This window comes from Nyctibius grandis, chromosome 2 (genome assembly GCF_013368605.1).
Source record: "Nyctibius grandis isolate bNycGra1 chromosome 2, bNycGra1.pri, whole genome shotgun sequence".
In the NCBI taxonomy this organism is placed as follows: Eukaryota; Metazoa; Chordata; class Aves; order Nyctibiiformes; family Nyctibiidae; genus Nyctibius; species Nyctibius grandis.
Window position 1 is genome coordinate 10025191 of NC_090659.1, and position 15572 is coordinate 10040762.

Below are 15572 nucleotides of genomic sequence, written 5' to 3' on the forward strand. Positions count from 1 at the left end.
ATCTTCCCTGATGGAGTTTCTGTGATGGATGGCAGTCGTCCTAGCCCATAGGGATAAAGCGTCTACTTCTGACTTTTATCCAGTTTGACACGTTAAAATTTGCTGAGGAACTCTGCTAGAGGTGCTTGGGGGCCCCAACAATATGGAACCAATCACGCTAGAAACATATGATATGTATAATGTTGCTTCAGAAGTATTTTTTATTTCCTGCCCAAAGCAGCTGCACCAACACATTTAATGAAGCTAGGACAAACAAACAATCGAGGTTTGCTAAAGAAATTTTTTTTCGAGCTGTCACTCTTATAGTGTTGTACTTCAGTTCTGAGATATTAAAGCTGTGACCTAGCCAGCAATGATATACTTGGGAAACTTTCTACAAGTAAATCTGACAGAATGCATTCTTAGTCATCCGCGCTTCCATTTTCAATTCATTGTTGTGATGATAAATGAATCCCTTATTGTGAGAAGCCTATTTTCCTGATCTCTAGCACTATGGGTTTTCTGGTTTTTCTTTTTAAGGGTGGCATAACTGTTTCCTTCCATTTGCTATTTAGATGTTCTGTATCGACCAACACACGAACTGTAGTTTCTGATAAGTTGTGTCTTCTTGGGCAGTTTATCTCAAAGGTCTGGTTAGTTTTTGAACATAGATATGTGATTTGGTCTGTCTTTGCCATCTTGATAATCTTATGCATCAAAATTTTGATGTGACTGCTTTCATTATTTACACTGGCATTGTTCTCATCATATTTGTGTAATTTAAAACATCATTTTTCAGTGTTCGTACTTTATTGCTTTGAGTTCTGTGCTTTTAGTTACAGCTCTAATTATTTTAAGGGTTCCCATGGATGTATTGAAGGTCCTATTTTGTTTCAAAATTGCTGCCTCTAGCTAGTAATTCCCATGCTCAATGTACACAATATTACAAATTGACAATATCGAGAGAAATCTGTAGATCCTTGTAAATCCAAGTACCCCTTGCTGTGTTGTATGATTTCTTATCTAGTGTTAATTTTGCAGAGCTGAATTCTGACAAGATAGAAGAGTTATCAATTGTTCTCCTCCTTGGCTATTTCATTTCCTCGTTGTTCTATTTTGTCTGGAGTTTGAGTTCATAAACTTGGCGTAATTTTTGACACTGTGCTTTCTTTTGAGGCTGACATTAATCACATTGAGGAATGAGATTCCCAGCTGGAAGATGCTGAAGAACCACTAGGAGCTATTAAATGAACTTACCACTATTTTATGAATCTTTCCCCATTTAGACTGAGAATTATTAAGTTGATTGGGACAAATGTGTATGTTTCATTATGAGCTAGATAGTAATTGCTAATTCTTTATTTGTGGCTCTTTCTCCCGTTTCCCTGAAGTATTCACAGCTGTGCTAACAGAACCCTGCATACAGTCAATGGGAGCATTTTGCTGCTTTAACAAGAAAGGACTTCAGCCTAATATCAAATTTTCCAGGCAAATGCTTACATGCTCCATCATTTGTTTTCTTAAGGATATGATTTTGAGTGGTGAGTAGTCAGCTCAGGTAAACAAAGAAAGGAGGAACACCTGTTGTACGGCTTCTCTTCTCTCCAAGGGACAAACTTAAAAACCTGCTTGGTAGAATACATTTCATTACGCTGCACAAAAGCAGTAGCTCTTGGGAAGAACTTTACAAAAAAGAACCCCTGTGTTCTAACAAAAAAAAGACAAAAACTTCCTTGAAGTACTTACCTCTACTTAGTATGAATGAAAGAAAACATATTTTGGATATTAAAAAAAAAGTTTTGTTGCAAGTGAGAATCATTTGATATCTACGGGTAATTCACTGTCTTGGAAGGTTAATAGGAAAGGTAGTTCTGGACAGACTTGATTTGCTACTACATTGCATGGATACATATTTGTGATTTGATGATGCTTGTAGCTTGTAAATTTATTCTTGCAGAGATGCACTGGTTGACATGGTATATTTTTCAACTCAATTTCTTTTTACAAGTCAGTTTGAATATTTGTTTACCTTGCATTTCACCTTTTTGTTTCACTTCAAAATCATCCCTGTACAGTGCTTACCAAATTACTTTCTGTTAGGCCAGAAAGATTTAACTGTAAACTACGATAGAGTTAAAACCTCTTTTTAAAATCATCGAATCACTCCATACGATATAGGATTATCAGGTCTTTGCTTTATGCAGAAGGTTAAATAGAATGTGAGTGGCTTTAAGTATGAAAGGAAGAGGACCTTCAGAGCCTGTCCTGTCTGCTGGCTTCTCTGTCATAGCCAAAGGGCTGGGGTTGTGGAAGGCAAAAAGGAAGGAAAAGCACAGAAGAGCAACAACTGGACACATCTCCTCTGAGAAATCTATATGCTAAGGTTATCATTAATCAGGATGCGGCTGAAGTCACTTTTGCAAGGTAGAGAATGTGTTGGCAACAGCAAAATGGTTCAAAATGCTGTCCTTCTAAAAGGAAAGGGGGGAAACCAAACCAGGACAGCTAGAAATGTAGCTAGGAGCATCTCCTGAAAAAAAAGGACCTGGGATTCTTGCGATATCAGAGAGACTTTCTTGCTTGTGTAGCAGTTTTAATAGGCTTACTTAGAGAGCCAGTGTATTCCCTTGCTGGACAGTGTATCAGTGCAAGTGTGTCCTTTCTTTCTATAAACAAGCATTGACATACATTGATTTAATATTATTCTTCATGCTGAGCTCTGCAGATAGACTAGTAAAATGTAAATGACACAGCTGTGTTGGAGATATCTCTGACAACTCAGAAGATGACTTTGCATATACAGAAAAGCAAGGGAGAGAGAAAGGTCTTTCTCAGTTCTTCAATTGCGTATATCCCCTTCAGTGTTCATTTTTATGGTAGTTTTAATTTCAAATTATGTGACTGTAAGGCGGTTGGGGTGTTGAATTAGTTCCTGCATTTTCATTGTTTGTAATAGTCATTAATGAGGGAAATTCATCACCTTCCCTAAGTTCACGACTCAGATGAATAAAATAAGGGGTAATTAAGCATGCTGGGTTTCTTGCCGTGTTCCAGTTCTACAGGAAAGAGAAAATGAACCCAGTTCTTTGCTAGTATTTTGGGGACAGCTACTTGTAAAGCAGCTGCATAATTGAGCCTCAGAGCAACCTTACAGGGCTAAAGTCATAGAAGCAGCAGCTCCAGGGGTTAATGCCTGGAGGACTGGGTGTAGTCTCATAGAGTTGATTACAGTGGTTAGGGGATTATTGCAAGAAGGGCAGTGGAGTTGGAGGATTGCATGGGAAGCTTGTGTAACCCGTTCTTCAACTGGCTGTGGTGCTAGTTGCTATTATTTAAATGTCTTGATAGTAGTTCCCACAGTAATCAGAACTCTCTTGAGAAACATGTACGTTCACTTGGAAGAAAAGAAAATAAGAGAGCCTCTAAGGGAGAGGAAATTTCCTAAAGTAAGGGCAAATACAGTGCTTGCAGTAAAAAGAAAATACAAAATATTGATATGAAGAAACCTATGCCAAATACATCTTATGCATATGCCATATTGAACATAATCAAGATGACTGGTGAGCACTTCAGAATAAGTCATTTATTTCTGTATTTTCTGGAGAAAGTTTGCTTGTTGCTTTAGAGAAGAAAATTCTGTTATAAATCTGGTTGTCCCTCCTTCACAAAAGGCTTCTTGTCCCAATTAATAGTAGTGCCTTATACAGCCTGGTGACGGGTCTCTTATATACCCCTGCAACTAAAGCAGCTGGGGCCACCTCACTTTCAGCACCATTTAATTAGCATGAATGGCTGTTACCTTCGGGTTCATGTGGCAGGGACAGAAACGGGAGCAGATGCAGAACAGGAGAGAGCTACAAGGGACGGCCCAAAAAAGTACAAGGAAGAGCTAGGAGAAGTCAAGGTGTGGGAGGAGGTGAAGAGAGGACAATAGACAGGTTTGGAAGCATCAAAGTCTTACAGTGCATGTTTATGTGCTCTCTGCTAAATACTAAGCTTTGAAAATTTAAGTGTTCATTCAGAATTGTAGTTATGCAATTATATTTGTATGGTTTCCCATATGACTGATCACACATAGTACTTCAACTTTAGAGTTAAAAAGTGACGGAGATTTAAAAAACCAAACCCAACAAACCATTGTTACACTACTCCATAAGATATATTTGCTGGATCTGTGTTGAAGTTGCTAATACCTTTGTTTTCTACCTACTTCCAAAATAAATAAATAAGGTGCAAAGAGGTTGCTTACTAGCAGCATAAAGATGCAAAGAGGTTGTTTACTGCTCTTGCATAACTAGACGTCCTCATTTACTTTTTACTGAGTTAAAGGCTGTTATTGAATGAATCATGAAAATGAAGGGAAGGAAAGGTGTTCAAATAGCATCCGCTACTGAGGTATTGTCAAGATTTCAGTCATATGCGCTGTTCTTTGAGGACAACTGAAAAAAAGATACTCAAACCATTAAATAAAAGCTGTATTCTTCCTTCGTTTAGAAAAATTTGCTTCTAAGGGGTTTTTTTTACTCCACAAGGTATTCTGTTATTCTGTTCTCATCAGAAGATTCTCTCTTGTGCATAGTGAATAACATTTCTGTACCTGTGCATAAGTGTCCATTTTATTTTTAGAGCCACATATTGAGTTGCTAGAACATACTTGTACAGGCTATTAATAAAAAGCATACTTATAGATTTATTTGTAATTTACTTGTTTTTGCCTTTTCTTGCCTTTTCCCCTTAGCTTAAATCTTTCTTAACTTTTAAGATGAGGCAGCTGAACAGTGTAAACTTTTAATGAAGAACTTAATTACTTGTGGAGATTCTCAGCTGATAAAAATGGTCATAACTCCCTAAAGTTATCCAATCTAAACAAGTTAGCTGGCTGAAATGAATGTCTCTAGGAAGTTGCGCTATTAAGTCTTATGAAAAATAATAGAACTTTTCCTTTCAGCTAATATGAAATATTGGTAAGGATATTCTCCAGATTAATCAGCCATATGCTACATAGGCTTCTAATATAGACCTGTAAGTATTTACCAAGCTGTGACAGTCTAGGAGTGGCCTAATTATTCCCAATTATGCACATAGCTTGAAGATTTTCCTTTTTGTTCCAGATCTGAAGAATAGGTCTACATTCTTGAAAGCCTGTCTGTATTTCTCTAAATAAACATAATTTTAGCTAGTACTTCCCTCTACAGAAGTTAGTTCTCACAGATCTATTAATTTAACTTTAACAGTAGTTCTACCTTAGGTACTATGCTTACTTACCTATACTCTGATAGCATAAAATGTTTTGTCATTATGAATAACCAAATGAAGAAATAGAATTAAATCAAATATCCCTTAAGACATATTGTACTGTATTTCTACTATAACTCCACTGAAAACCTAGAATAAATCAAAATACTGGAAAAAAACAGGCTGCTAATTTATTTCCTCGGCTTAGGTTGTGGTTTGATGTGGTTACAGTTGGGTTTTTTTCCGATGTCTCTTCCTGAATTCCTCTAGATCACTAGAAGGGAATCAATGGGAATTGATCCAATTTGTAGAACACAGTTCTTATATTGATAGTAGTTTATATTCATTTGCTTCACCCTAATCTTTTATTAATGTTCATTTGCAAAATGCTGTTCATGCTGTTTCCTCCCAATTTTGTACCCCCAAGCTGATGATAATAATGAAATTTAGATAGAAGTAATAACAAATAATGGAGTTCTATATTTTGGAATTAAATATGTGTCACGGTTTAAAGCTGGGCCGGCTATTAACCAGGTGGCAGATGCTCTCTGTTAACCCTCTCCCGCTGCTAAGGGAAAGGGAAAAGGGAGAGAGACTTATGGGTTGGAAAGTTAAAACAGTTTTAATAAACTATAATAATGAAAAAGAGTATAATAAGAATAATAGAAATAATCAAATATATACAAATATATACAAAACCAAGATCCAGAGCTTGGAAATCCTCCTCAGGCAGAGTTGCTCCCCCCAGCACAGACAGAGGGGAAAATGCAGTAGCTTCCCCCAGCACGGGCAGAGGGGAAAATGCAGTAGCTCCCTGCCATCACACCTGCAGGCTTTTAACTGGAGATTTGGCAAAGCTGGTACCAATCAGTGGGAGACAGGAGGGCCCCTCCCTCCTGGGCCCCACCTCCAGGAGGCAGTGGGTTAGTGATAAATAGGAAAGTGAGAATGACGTGTATGGGATGGAATACCTCGTTGGTCAATGTTGGGTCACCTGCCCTGTCTGCTCCTCCCTGCAGCTGCGACCCCCCTTCAGCTCTTCACTCATAAGCAGTGAGGAATTTAGCAGTGACCTTGGTTTCTCTAAGACTAATTGGCCTGGTTTGGGCCAAACCAGGACAATATGGTAGCAGTTACTATTTTTGTAGTCAGACATTTTTCAGTAGATGGCTTTAATTTCAGATAAACAGTGACCTGTGTAGAAACTCAGATACATGAGATTCCTACAGTAGTAAGAAGTTGTGTCTGTTTAGGTCTTTTCAATTTTTGTCCATGTCCTCCAGGAGGATGGGCCAGGACATCAATACTGAATCATTTCGGGACTTCTAAGGATGCATCGTCAATAAAATGTGTCATACAGACCTATCTCCCTGGTTCAAAAGAAGCAATAGCTGATGGCTTCACTTTCTGTTGCCTGTGGAAAAAAATCACTGGTGATTTTTATATGAATAGCAGAGAGCCATCATTAAAAGCATGTTTAATATAATTTTTGAGGTTAAGATTGCACAAAGCTCTTGAAGTAAGTAGCTGCAAAAATAAATATATGTGTCTGGTTGGGGTGTTGTAGGAGCTGAGAATGAATAAAAATAGTAAATATTTAGTATTTGGATTTTCTGATCAGTTTGAAGACTTAAATATGTAAATTAAAGCAAGAATGATGTTTAGTGGATCCTGCTGCAGTCCAATAAAATGGAGTAACTTACAGATTTCAGTGGAAATTTCATTTGAAAAGGTTCCCCACATTCACATAAATCTGTGGTACTATCTGCCGTTGGACCACCTAAACTTGTTCTGAACTTGTATGATTAAGCCAAATCCTCTTGCTGCTTTGAAGGTGTCATCTGTGCTTGAGCTGCACTGACTAAACGTGAAACTGTTCCACCAAAAAGCTAGACCACTCAGTGCTGCTAAACTTAGTACTCTCCCATCAAGTCAAAATAGATGTTTGTTGGATTTTTTTTTTAATACCTTAAGATACTTGCCCAACTTAATGAATAGTGGCTCTGGAAACGGCTGTGGAACGAGGGAGTCGGGTATTTTTCATCACGATGAGGGGGCTCCCCCTCTCAAATGAGACCTCTCTCAAATGTTCCTGTGAAAGAAAAGTGTTGTAGCAACTGATAAGGGGTGGCTTGCTCCTTTTTTTCTCATGGTGGTCAAGGCTTCACTTTTTATCTTCCTGTTCCAAAATTAACCCATTTGGGACTGTAAAAAAAAAAAAAAGGTGGGGAGACTCCTTTTACCTTCTTCCTGAATTTTTGCATACTGTCAGGTAAAAGTAATTTTCTGTTGGATTCAATGTTGGGTTTTGTTTTGTTGTTTTTTTGTTTTTACTTAATGATTCAACCAGTTACTGCTGAGGCATTTTTTAAAGTGTAAGTTTTATTTCACTGAAAATAGGCTTTTCTGAGCAGCCAGGATATCAGAGACCTTGGTTTAAATTCAAACAAGACGTTCAGCCTTACTGGAGAGTTGTTTTGAGGGACACCTCTCTCTCTCAGTTCTGTGAAACCTGTTATAGAGCGATTATGGCGTTTCTCTGAGGGATGAGGTACTGAGTTCAGCCTCTGCTTTGACTTAGATGGAGCTGTAAATTTTTCATACATCAAGTGAATTGTTCCAGGTTATATAATTCATTCCCTTCACTTTTTTTGGCATGGCAACTAGCTCAAAAAGTGTAACGATGTAAAATGGTTCATTATATTTAGCAAAGCCAAGTGGAAAATTGCCTGATCCTACAGCAAAGTAGTCATAAGAAATACATCACATCTTAACATTCAGGCCCTTTGCCACCCATTCAACAGAGTGCCTTTGCAGCAGTCAAATGGTGAAATGTGCTGTTTAAGTCAATAGTACTTATTTCTGTTATATTTTAACAGGGACTCCCAAGCAAAGGCAAAGCTGGATCTTGTGACAGAGCCAAAATTAAATTCAGTACAGTGCAGGGGGCCACAGCCAGAAATGTAGGACTTGGGTGCAGAGTTATCGTTCAGTGGAATGGGTGGAATTCACCCACAGCAAAACCTGAATTGCAGCGATAGTCATTAGTGAAAGTCATTTCCAGCCAGAGACCATAATTTAACATTAGCTGAGTATCATGTTCTTTATGACCAGGTCAAAAAGTAGCATTTCTCAAAGAAAGGGAGAGTGAATGATGTCTGTGTGCTTTTGGATTGTAAATAATAAGTGCATTGTCACTAACAGATATCATGTAAGTATCAGTAGTGTTAAAAACTAATCCCCTCATTTCTGTCAGTGGAGGGATTGAAGCCAAGATTGTCGTGCCTAAATGGCTGCAAGTAGTTGTAGCCTAGGTTTTAAAGCTGCTGCTCTGATATCGTGTTGTCTGCATTAAATGCACAGAATTTCTGAAACGGAGACTGCTCCTATTTAAACATCTCAGTGAGTCTTGCTAAAGGACACAAGCATCAGTTGTTTCGTGAGGTGTTATGAGGAGGGTTGGCCCCTTGTTGGGCATGCTATGTTCGAGGGAGTATCTTGGGTAAAAAAAGATCAATTCATTATGCAATTATATTTTGCACATGACGCCAGACGTTACACTGACACATAGAACACTCCAGTAGCTTTCAGGGCATCTTCCTCCTTTTTCATCATTTTGAGTAGTGTGTTGTTCAATCTCCTAGAAGGCAATTAATCTTTCAAAATGATGATCAGCAGGTTCGTTGCTTGAAATCTCAGTCTGAGCTTTCTGTAGTCGGTTATAAACACTTGCCCTAAAAAAAGTAGGCACAGCCTCTGCCTCTTAATTTAATAAAAAGTCCCATCCTTCTGTCCTTTACTGCTGTAATTTAAAACTCTGACCCAATCAACCCTTGAATGCAAATAAGTGAGCAATCTGGAGAAGCAGAATGTTGATCCAGTCACTCTACGGCCATTTTCAGAGCAGATTTTAAAGATGTACGTGACATCGGCCATTAGCGAGCCAGAAAAGATGAATGGACCAATAAACGAACATATTTCACTTCTTTCATCTGCCAAGATGAAACACCATCTTGGTGTTTGGTTGATTTTTGTTCTTTGGTCTTTTATTTTCTTAATTTGCTCAACAGTATTTTAAAAGGCATGTGCTCAATTCTTTAATTGACTGTTTTTTAAAGAACATTTGTTCCAATAAGTCCCCTTAACTTGACTGGTCTTGAGGATTTTGGTTTTATTTTTGTTTTTCTTTTGCAATTCATTAAAAAGATATCGATTTGTAAGGATGCTGTCTCTATAAGATTGTTTAAAAGACAAATGGAGAATATTAATGTTTGGCATCACATTTTAAAAATTAGATTGACCGAGCTAGTAAAATTAAGCCTCCAGAAAGAAAAAAAAAAAAGTTATGTTTTTTCTATTAATTTCATACACAGTTGCTTTAGGTGTTTTGTGGAACTTCAGAATGATTTTTAGCAGCATGTGCATTTTATTGAAAAGGAACAGTTACTTTCAGTCATTATAGCAGTCCAGAATGTGTGTGTGTGTGAGAGAGCAAAACATATCTTTCCTATTCAGGGTCTTTACAATAACTAATAAATAATCTGACACTTGTCAACAGGAAAAAGAAATAAGGAGCCTATTGTTGTGGTAGTGATATTCTTGCAAAGAGATTTGCTTCTTGCAGTTTTATTTTAAACAAAATATGAATGTTTCTTTTTTTAAGTGTTATCTGTTGAACAGTGCACTATCAAAAGTAAATTAAAAATAGAATTTAAGTGTAATAAACAGTTTAACATTAAGTTGTATAGACAAGAGTAAAAAGATCTAGTGATATTGATAACAAACTCCTTTGGGTTCTGCTGTTTTGTTTTCAGAGCCACTGGCATTTTTATTTTATTTTTTTGCTTTGAATTATTTAGTTCATTATTATGAGTTATCTTTGCAGTGGTTTGTGGTGTTTTGATCAGCAATTTATCTTAGGGTCTTAAAACACGTGTTCATTTATGTGTTTAGCTGACCAGCTGCCTTCCTTTTTTCTTTTTTTTTTTTTTTAATGTGACATTAAAATTGAGTGTGTCCTTGCAAGCATCTTTCAACTCAGAAAATGCATCTTATGCTGCTGAACTGTTGCCTTTTCATAGAGGAGCTTTACCCCTTTTCACTGCCCCATCTTCCAGAAGAGGTAGAACAGCCCCCCTGCCTCTGTGCTTGTCAAGACACAGTCGTCCCCCCGCCTCCTCCTCACAAAGAGGTGAAGTCCCCTGAGTCTGTAATTGCCAGGAGATGAAGCGATGATGGGGAGTGATCACAGTCAATAGCTTTGATTAACAATAAGGTGGAAAATTAGCAATGCTAGCATTCAGCTCTCCTGCCTTCCCGTCCCCATATGCTCACCACAGCCTGCGCTGGCTGGTTGGCAGGGTGGCCACCGCGCCTGGCGGGCTGCGGAGCGAGACTTGGAGTGGGCAGAGGGACAGTGGGCAGTGTTTTGGGGACCCCAGGCAATGCTCCTGGCCGCCTTTCTCTGGACACCGCCATGCAGGCGGGGGAAGGACGAAGCATGCCGTGCTTTGGCACTGTGGCTTTTGCTGTCATGTGTGGAGTTAATTGTGTCTGGACGTGTTGTGATCGAAATGGCAACTACTGTTACTCCTGTGACCCCATCAGCAGCTCTGGTGTTGTTTCCGACAGACTCCGACGACCTAGAGAGGGGGAACGACAGCGGGACACCACTCCCCACCTCTGATAATGGCGACAATTCGCTGGGCTACACAGGTAGAGTGCATCTTTCCAAAATATTCCTGACTGCCTACTTGTGACACTTTCCACTTACCTCTGCCATTACCACCTGTACATGGTTTTTTAATCATCTTTGCTCGCTGGCTCTCTGTCACCATCACTCCAGAAGTTCAACATTGTTAGTACTGTTGGGAAATATTATTGTGCCTTTTAACTAACCAAGATGACTGTCTTTTTGTGTGTGTCAGCACATTTCAGTTATTTAAATGTTTAGTTTTCTATTGTTGAAACAATGCATCCATTATTTTCCTTTGAACTATGTATATTAGTGCATGAGGCAATATATAGTCTCAGGGAAATTTTTCCAAAGACCAAAGGCAGGATTTTTCCATATGTTTATTTGGGTTTTTTTTTCTTTGTTTCTGTTATAAACAAAAGTAAAATATATTGCAGCAGGGAACAAAAATCCAAGTGAAACTAAAATGTGACTGGAGAAGAATCTGTTTGGTTGACTTCTGCTTTGCATAAACTAGACAAACGTGTCTCTAGGCCAAATAAGAAAAGCCATAGCTAAGCAGCACTATGTGGTGCGTTGCAGCAGTGACCTCTGAGGGACCCAATTCTGTAGCTCCTCTGCACACTGAAATGATACCCAGCTCCAGGAGTCACACTGCTGACCACAGCCCGGGCTCAGCTATAGAGCCACTGAGTCTAGGGTTTTCGTGAACTACTGATAGTCCAGTACAGTGGCAGACTCTAGATCTAGGTAACTTTTAGATTGTGAACGTAAGTATTAATTATTCTGGTGGTAGCAACTTTTGAAAAGGGAAGGAGGGAGAATGAGATGGACATTTAACTTGAAGGTGTTCTTTAAATACTTTATTGGTGAGTTACTAGTGGTACTACTGCTCACACTGTGTAAAATTGCATATAGTCAAGTTATTAACAAAAATGTGTGAATCAGATATTCATAACTAAGACAGTCTTACAGTATACAAGAAGAGGATAAGCAGGTATAAGAGAGAGGGAGTAATTTCTTTTCCATTCGTAAAACTTCAGGTCTGTTATACACCACTTACAACGATTACAGCTTTTATCGCCTACCCCTCACAATCATCCCTGCATGTGGTTTAAAACCTTGAGACATAATTTTATCCCAGTTTAAAATACTATTTTTCTAAAAAGGTAAAAAAAGCAAAGCAATACAAATCTCCCCTCAGTCAAGAAGATAGATGCCTTCTTTGAAAAACATAGCATGAACCCTGCTGCATGTGGATTCTTTAGACTTTTCTACCTTCTGAATATTCCTATTAATTCTTTTCTAAATTTCCCCGCACCACTCTCAGAGTTTGGCACATCCATGCTCCCTGATGCATACGCGGTCATCATATTGACAAAATGGAAATGAATATAGCTTAAAGAATGCTTTTTTAAACTTACTGTAAGACAGATTTTTGCTTTCAGAAAATGGAGCCGGGAATGGTGATCCCTGGATCTTATGTTTAAACAGACATTAATTTACTTGGGACCATGAGTCAGACTCTATGATTAATAAAGTTGCTTAGTTTTACCTAGAGAGGAGCAATCTGTTCCCCTCCAGCCCCCTCGCCCCTCCCTGGCCTGAAGCTGGTGCCTGACAGACAGATTCCTGCACCCGGCAGCCTCACATCTGCCCACGGAGAGCGTGGGGGGAGGCCCTGCATGTGCCCTCCACAAGCCCCTTTCGCCTCAGGAGTAGCGGGGATAAGAATTTAGGGAGAGACACCATCGCCTTTCCCCACTGGCGTGTTTTGGAGAGGGGCTGGAGGCTTGTCGTGGGACCCCCAGGGGCAAGGGCACCGGGTGGGTGATGGCAGGCAAAGGGTGCAAGGGCTGCAGGCGGTGCTTCTCCGCAGCCGAGACTTTGTCCCCCTCTTTCAGGGAAGTATTTAAGGCACATAAGCCAGTGTTTAAGACAGTAGCTCCCCTCTGAGCATGGGGACGTGGGACGACTTCTGGAGCAGAGTACAGACCCTTCTGTGTCTGTCCACCCACAAGGATCCTTCGCCCGTACCACGGTGTGCACGTGCATCTGCCCGCTGCATCCAGGGACAGGCCTCTGAGGGGTATTGCAGCTGTTTAACCTGCCTCTCGGAGACTAATGGGGTCATTTGAGAGGACTGACAAAATCAGGCCCTGGTCTAGTAGTTCCCCAGAGGCTCCGGATCTTAACTCTAGGCCGTATTTTAATAGGCATTTTCCAAGCAAGCACAAAAGTCAGGATCACGTTAGAAGCAAACACAAGCTGAACAAAAATGAAAAGTGAGAGGATGGCTGGTTTTGTTTAATTGGAGTTTTTGTGCCTCTATTTGAATCAGCACAGAATGAAGGAAAGACCAAGTTTTTCATGTTTAAGGATTTAATGATCCAGTATTTTTTCTCCACTATGTAATAGTAACCAGCAGCACTATGTGTGTGTACCTTGGTTTATATGGAAAAGCCCTGAGGTATTTATTAAAATTAGTCCAACAGGTTTCTACAGTAATCAGTAAGGATTTTTTAAAATATCTAAAATAACATTAACTCTAATACAATTTTATAGGTAAAGTTACTTTTTTTTTCTAATTTATGGGCCCGCTTATGTGGGCCTAATATGGAGTTCCTGGATTTTACAGAAGTATTCTTAGATCATTTTTTGTTCTGTCTTACCTATAGAATTCAATTCCTCAAAAGGAAAACCATTCCAGGAGCTTGTTTGTACTGAAAATTCTCTAACTCATTCCTAAAATCACTTAGATAAAGTTCAGGATGTCTGGACCTGTGGGAAGTAAAAGCAGCATTTTATTTTTTAATCCTGTATTCATCTTCAGGTGGTGTCTGAATGGACAAAAAACAAAGCAGCTAATTGCCATCATACAGTAGGATCAGAAATTTTTACTCATACTAAGAGCAGTGATACATTTGTAGGGCACATCTTCCTTCCAGTTCGATATAAGCTTAGCTGTGAGGTAAATAAGCAAAGCATTTGCTAGTGTGGGAAGTTTCTGGATTAAAGATTATAATTTTTTCCTACATATTTTTCTTTCCATATACGTTTTTCAAGATGAATATATGCAGCTGTTTCATACTGTTCTTCAGTGGAGGTGCATGACTCCTAGACAGTGTTTCAGTGTGTTCTCCTAACGCCTGCTTTAAATCAGGAGATTTTTTGGCTATCCCATTAGGTTCTGTTGTCTCCACTGTCGATGTGAGCACTTGCCTTGAGAAGTAACCTTGTACCAAACAGGAAACACATCGGTTTCAGCGGGGAGAGAGAGGAGTTGCTAACCCAAGCTACTTCAGATCAAGACTGAAGTTGTTGATAAATTTTAAGACTCTTATTATGGGCAAATGATGAACTTGTATTTGACTTTTCATGATTCTTCGTATGTTACAGGACCAAACTCTAGATTTTTTTTATCTCCCTAACCAATATAGTAATGTGGTATCCAATAGATTGTTGCACTTTTTATAGATCATCAAGTTTTTATAATCAAAATAATTATTATTATTTATTAACTGTAGACCCAAATGGAGAGGCTGTATATACATCTATATTAAAGACGATCACTTTTGGAAAGTATTTGTAATGTAAATAAATAGGGACTGAATGAAATAACAAATCAATAAAGGAAGTTCAGTCACTGAGGACTGTTCCATATGCGTGACACTGATGTTAGACTGAAGGAGTTTATAGGAAGGTTTTATCTTGCATGTTTGGTGTGAGAGAAATGCTAAGAATAAAAAACATCTAAAAGCTGATGTGACCACATACATAGCATATGAAAGATGCTAGACATATCTGGATTGATTTAGCGAAGGATTTAGGGTCAAAAAAACAAAAAACTTTTAACTGTAACTCTATCAGTGTAAAGAAATGAGCCAGAAAGATTACCTTGTCTACGTCTTCACAAAAGACCAATTCTATTCTGTCAAGGCCAGATTGGAAAATAATTGCATAGTTAAGATGTGTAATAGTAAAAATCTAAATTACTATTTTAACAATATGCATAAAGAACAGGCCAAATCACAGTGACATTCGACAGGATAAAAGCATATGATTTAGATACTTTGTGTTGTATTTAATTTGCCCTAAAGAATGCATCCAAAGTAGTTTTCTGAAATTCTCTGTAACAATGCCTGTTTCTCTTTCTCCAGACTTTAGGGGAACTTAGGTAACTAGCAGTGATGTAGATACCTAAAAATGATTGCAAGTAATCCCACCTCTTCATCAGTTTGGATCTGGGTTCTGAAAGGAGAACCAGGTGATAGGAGTGTGCACCAGAGAATACAATGAAATCTTTTCTGATTAACAAAGGAAGGCAGGGGAATGGAAGATGCAAGTAGGAATTCAGTCCTTTATCAAATTTAGGCTGTGGAGATGTCAGCCGAAGACTATTGTTTTAGACAGTTATTTTAGAGTGGAAAGAAACCCTTAAATTACCCAACATTATTCCATTTTTTTTTTCATTAAAGTCCTGTAAGTAAGTACAGGGACAAACAGAAAAGGAAGGGAAGCAAGGAAAAATATCTAGGAGAGTTCCCACTGTATATCAGAGGAGAAATATAAAAAATAATCCAAATAAGATACTGGAGGAACCCAGGAGTTGGAGAACTTGGAAAAAAACTCATAGAAGGAAGGGCCTTAAACAACATCAGGA

General features: G+C 38.6%; 1 protein-coding gene across 1 annotated transcript in view; it reads left to right on the forward strand.

The window, feature by feature from the left end:
• Positions 1–15572, forward strand: part of ROBO1 (roundabout guidance receptor 1) — a 552781-nt gene that overhangs the window by 142496 nt on the left and 394713 nt on the right. Inside the window, exon 2 of the mRNA XM_068417582.1 lies at positions 10846–10929. Coding sequence (XP_068273683.1) covers positions 10846–10929 — 84 coding nt within the window. The remainder of the gene's footprint in view (positions 1–10845; positions 10930–15572) is intronic.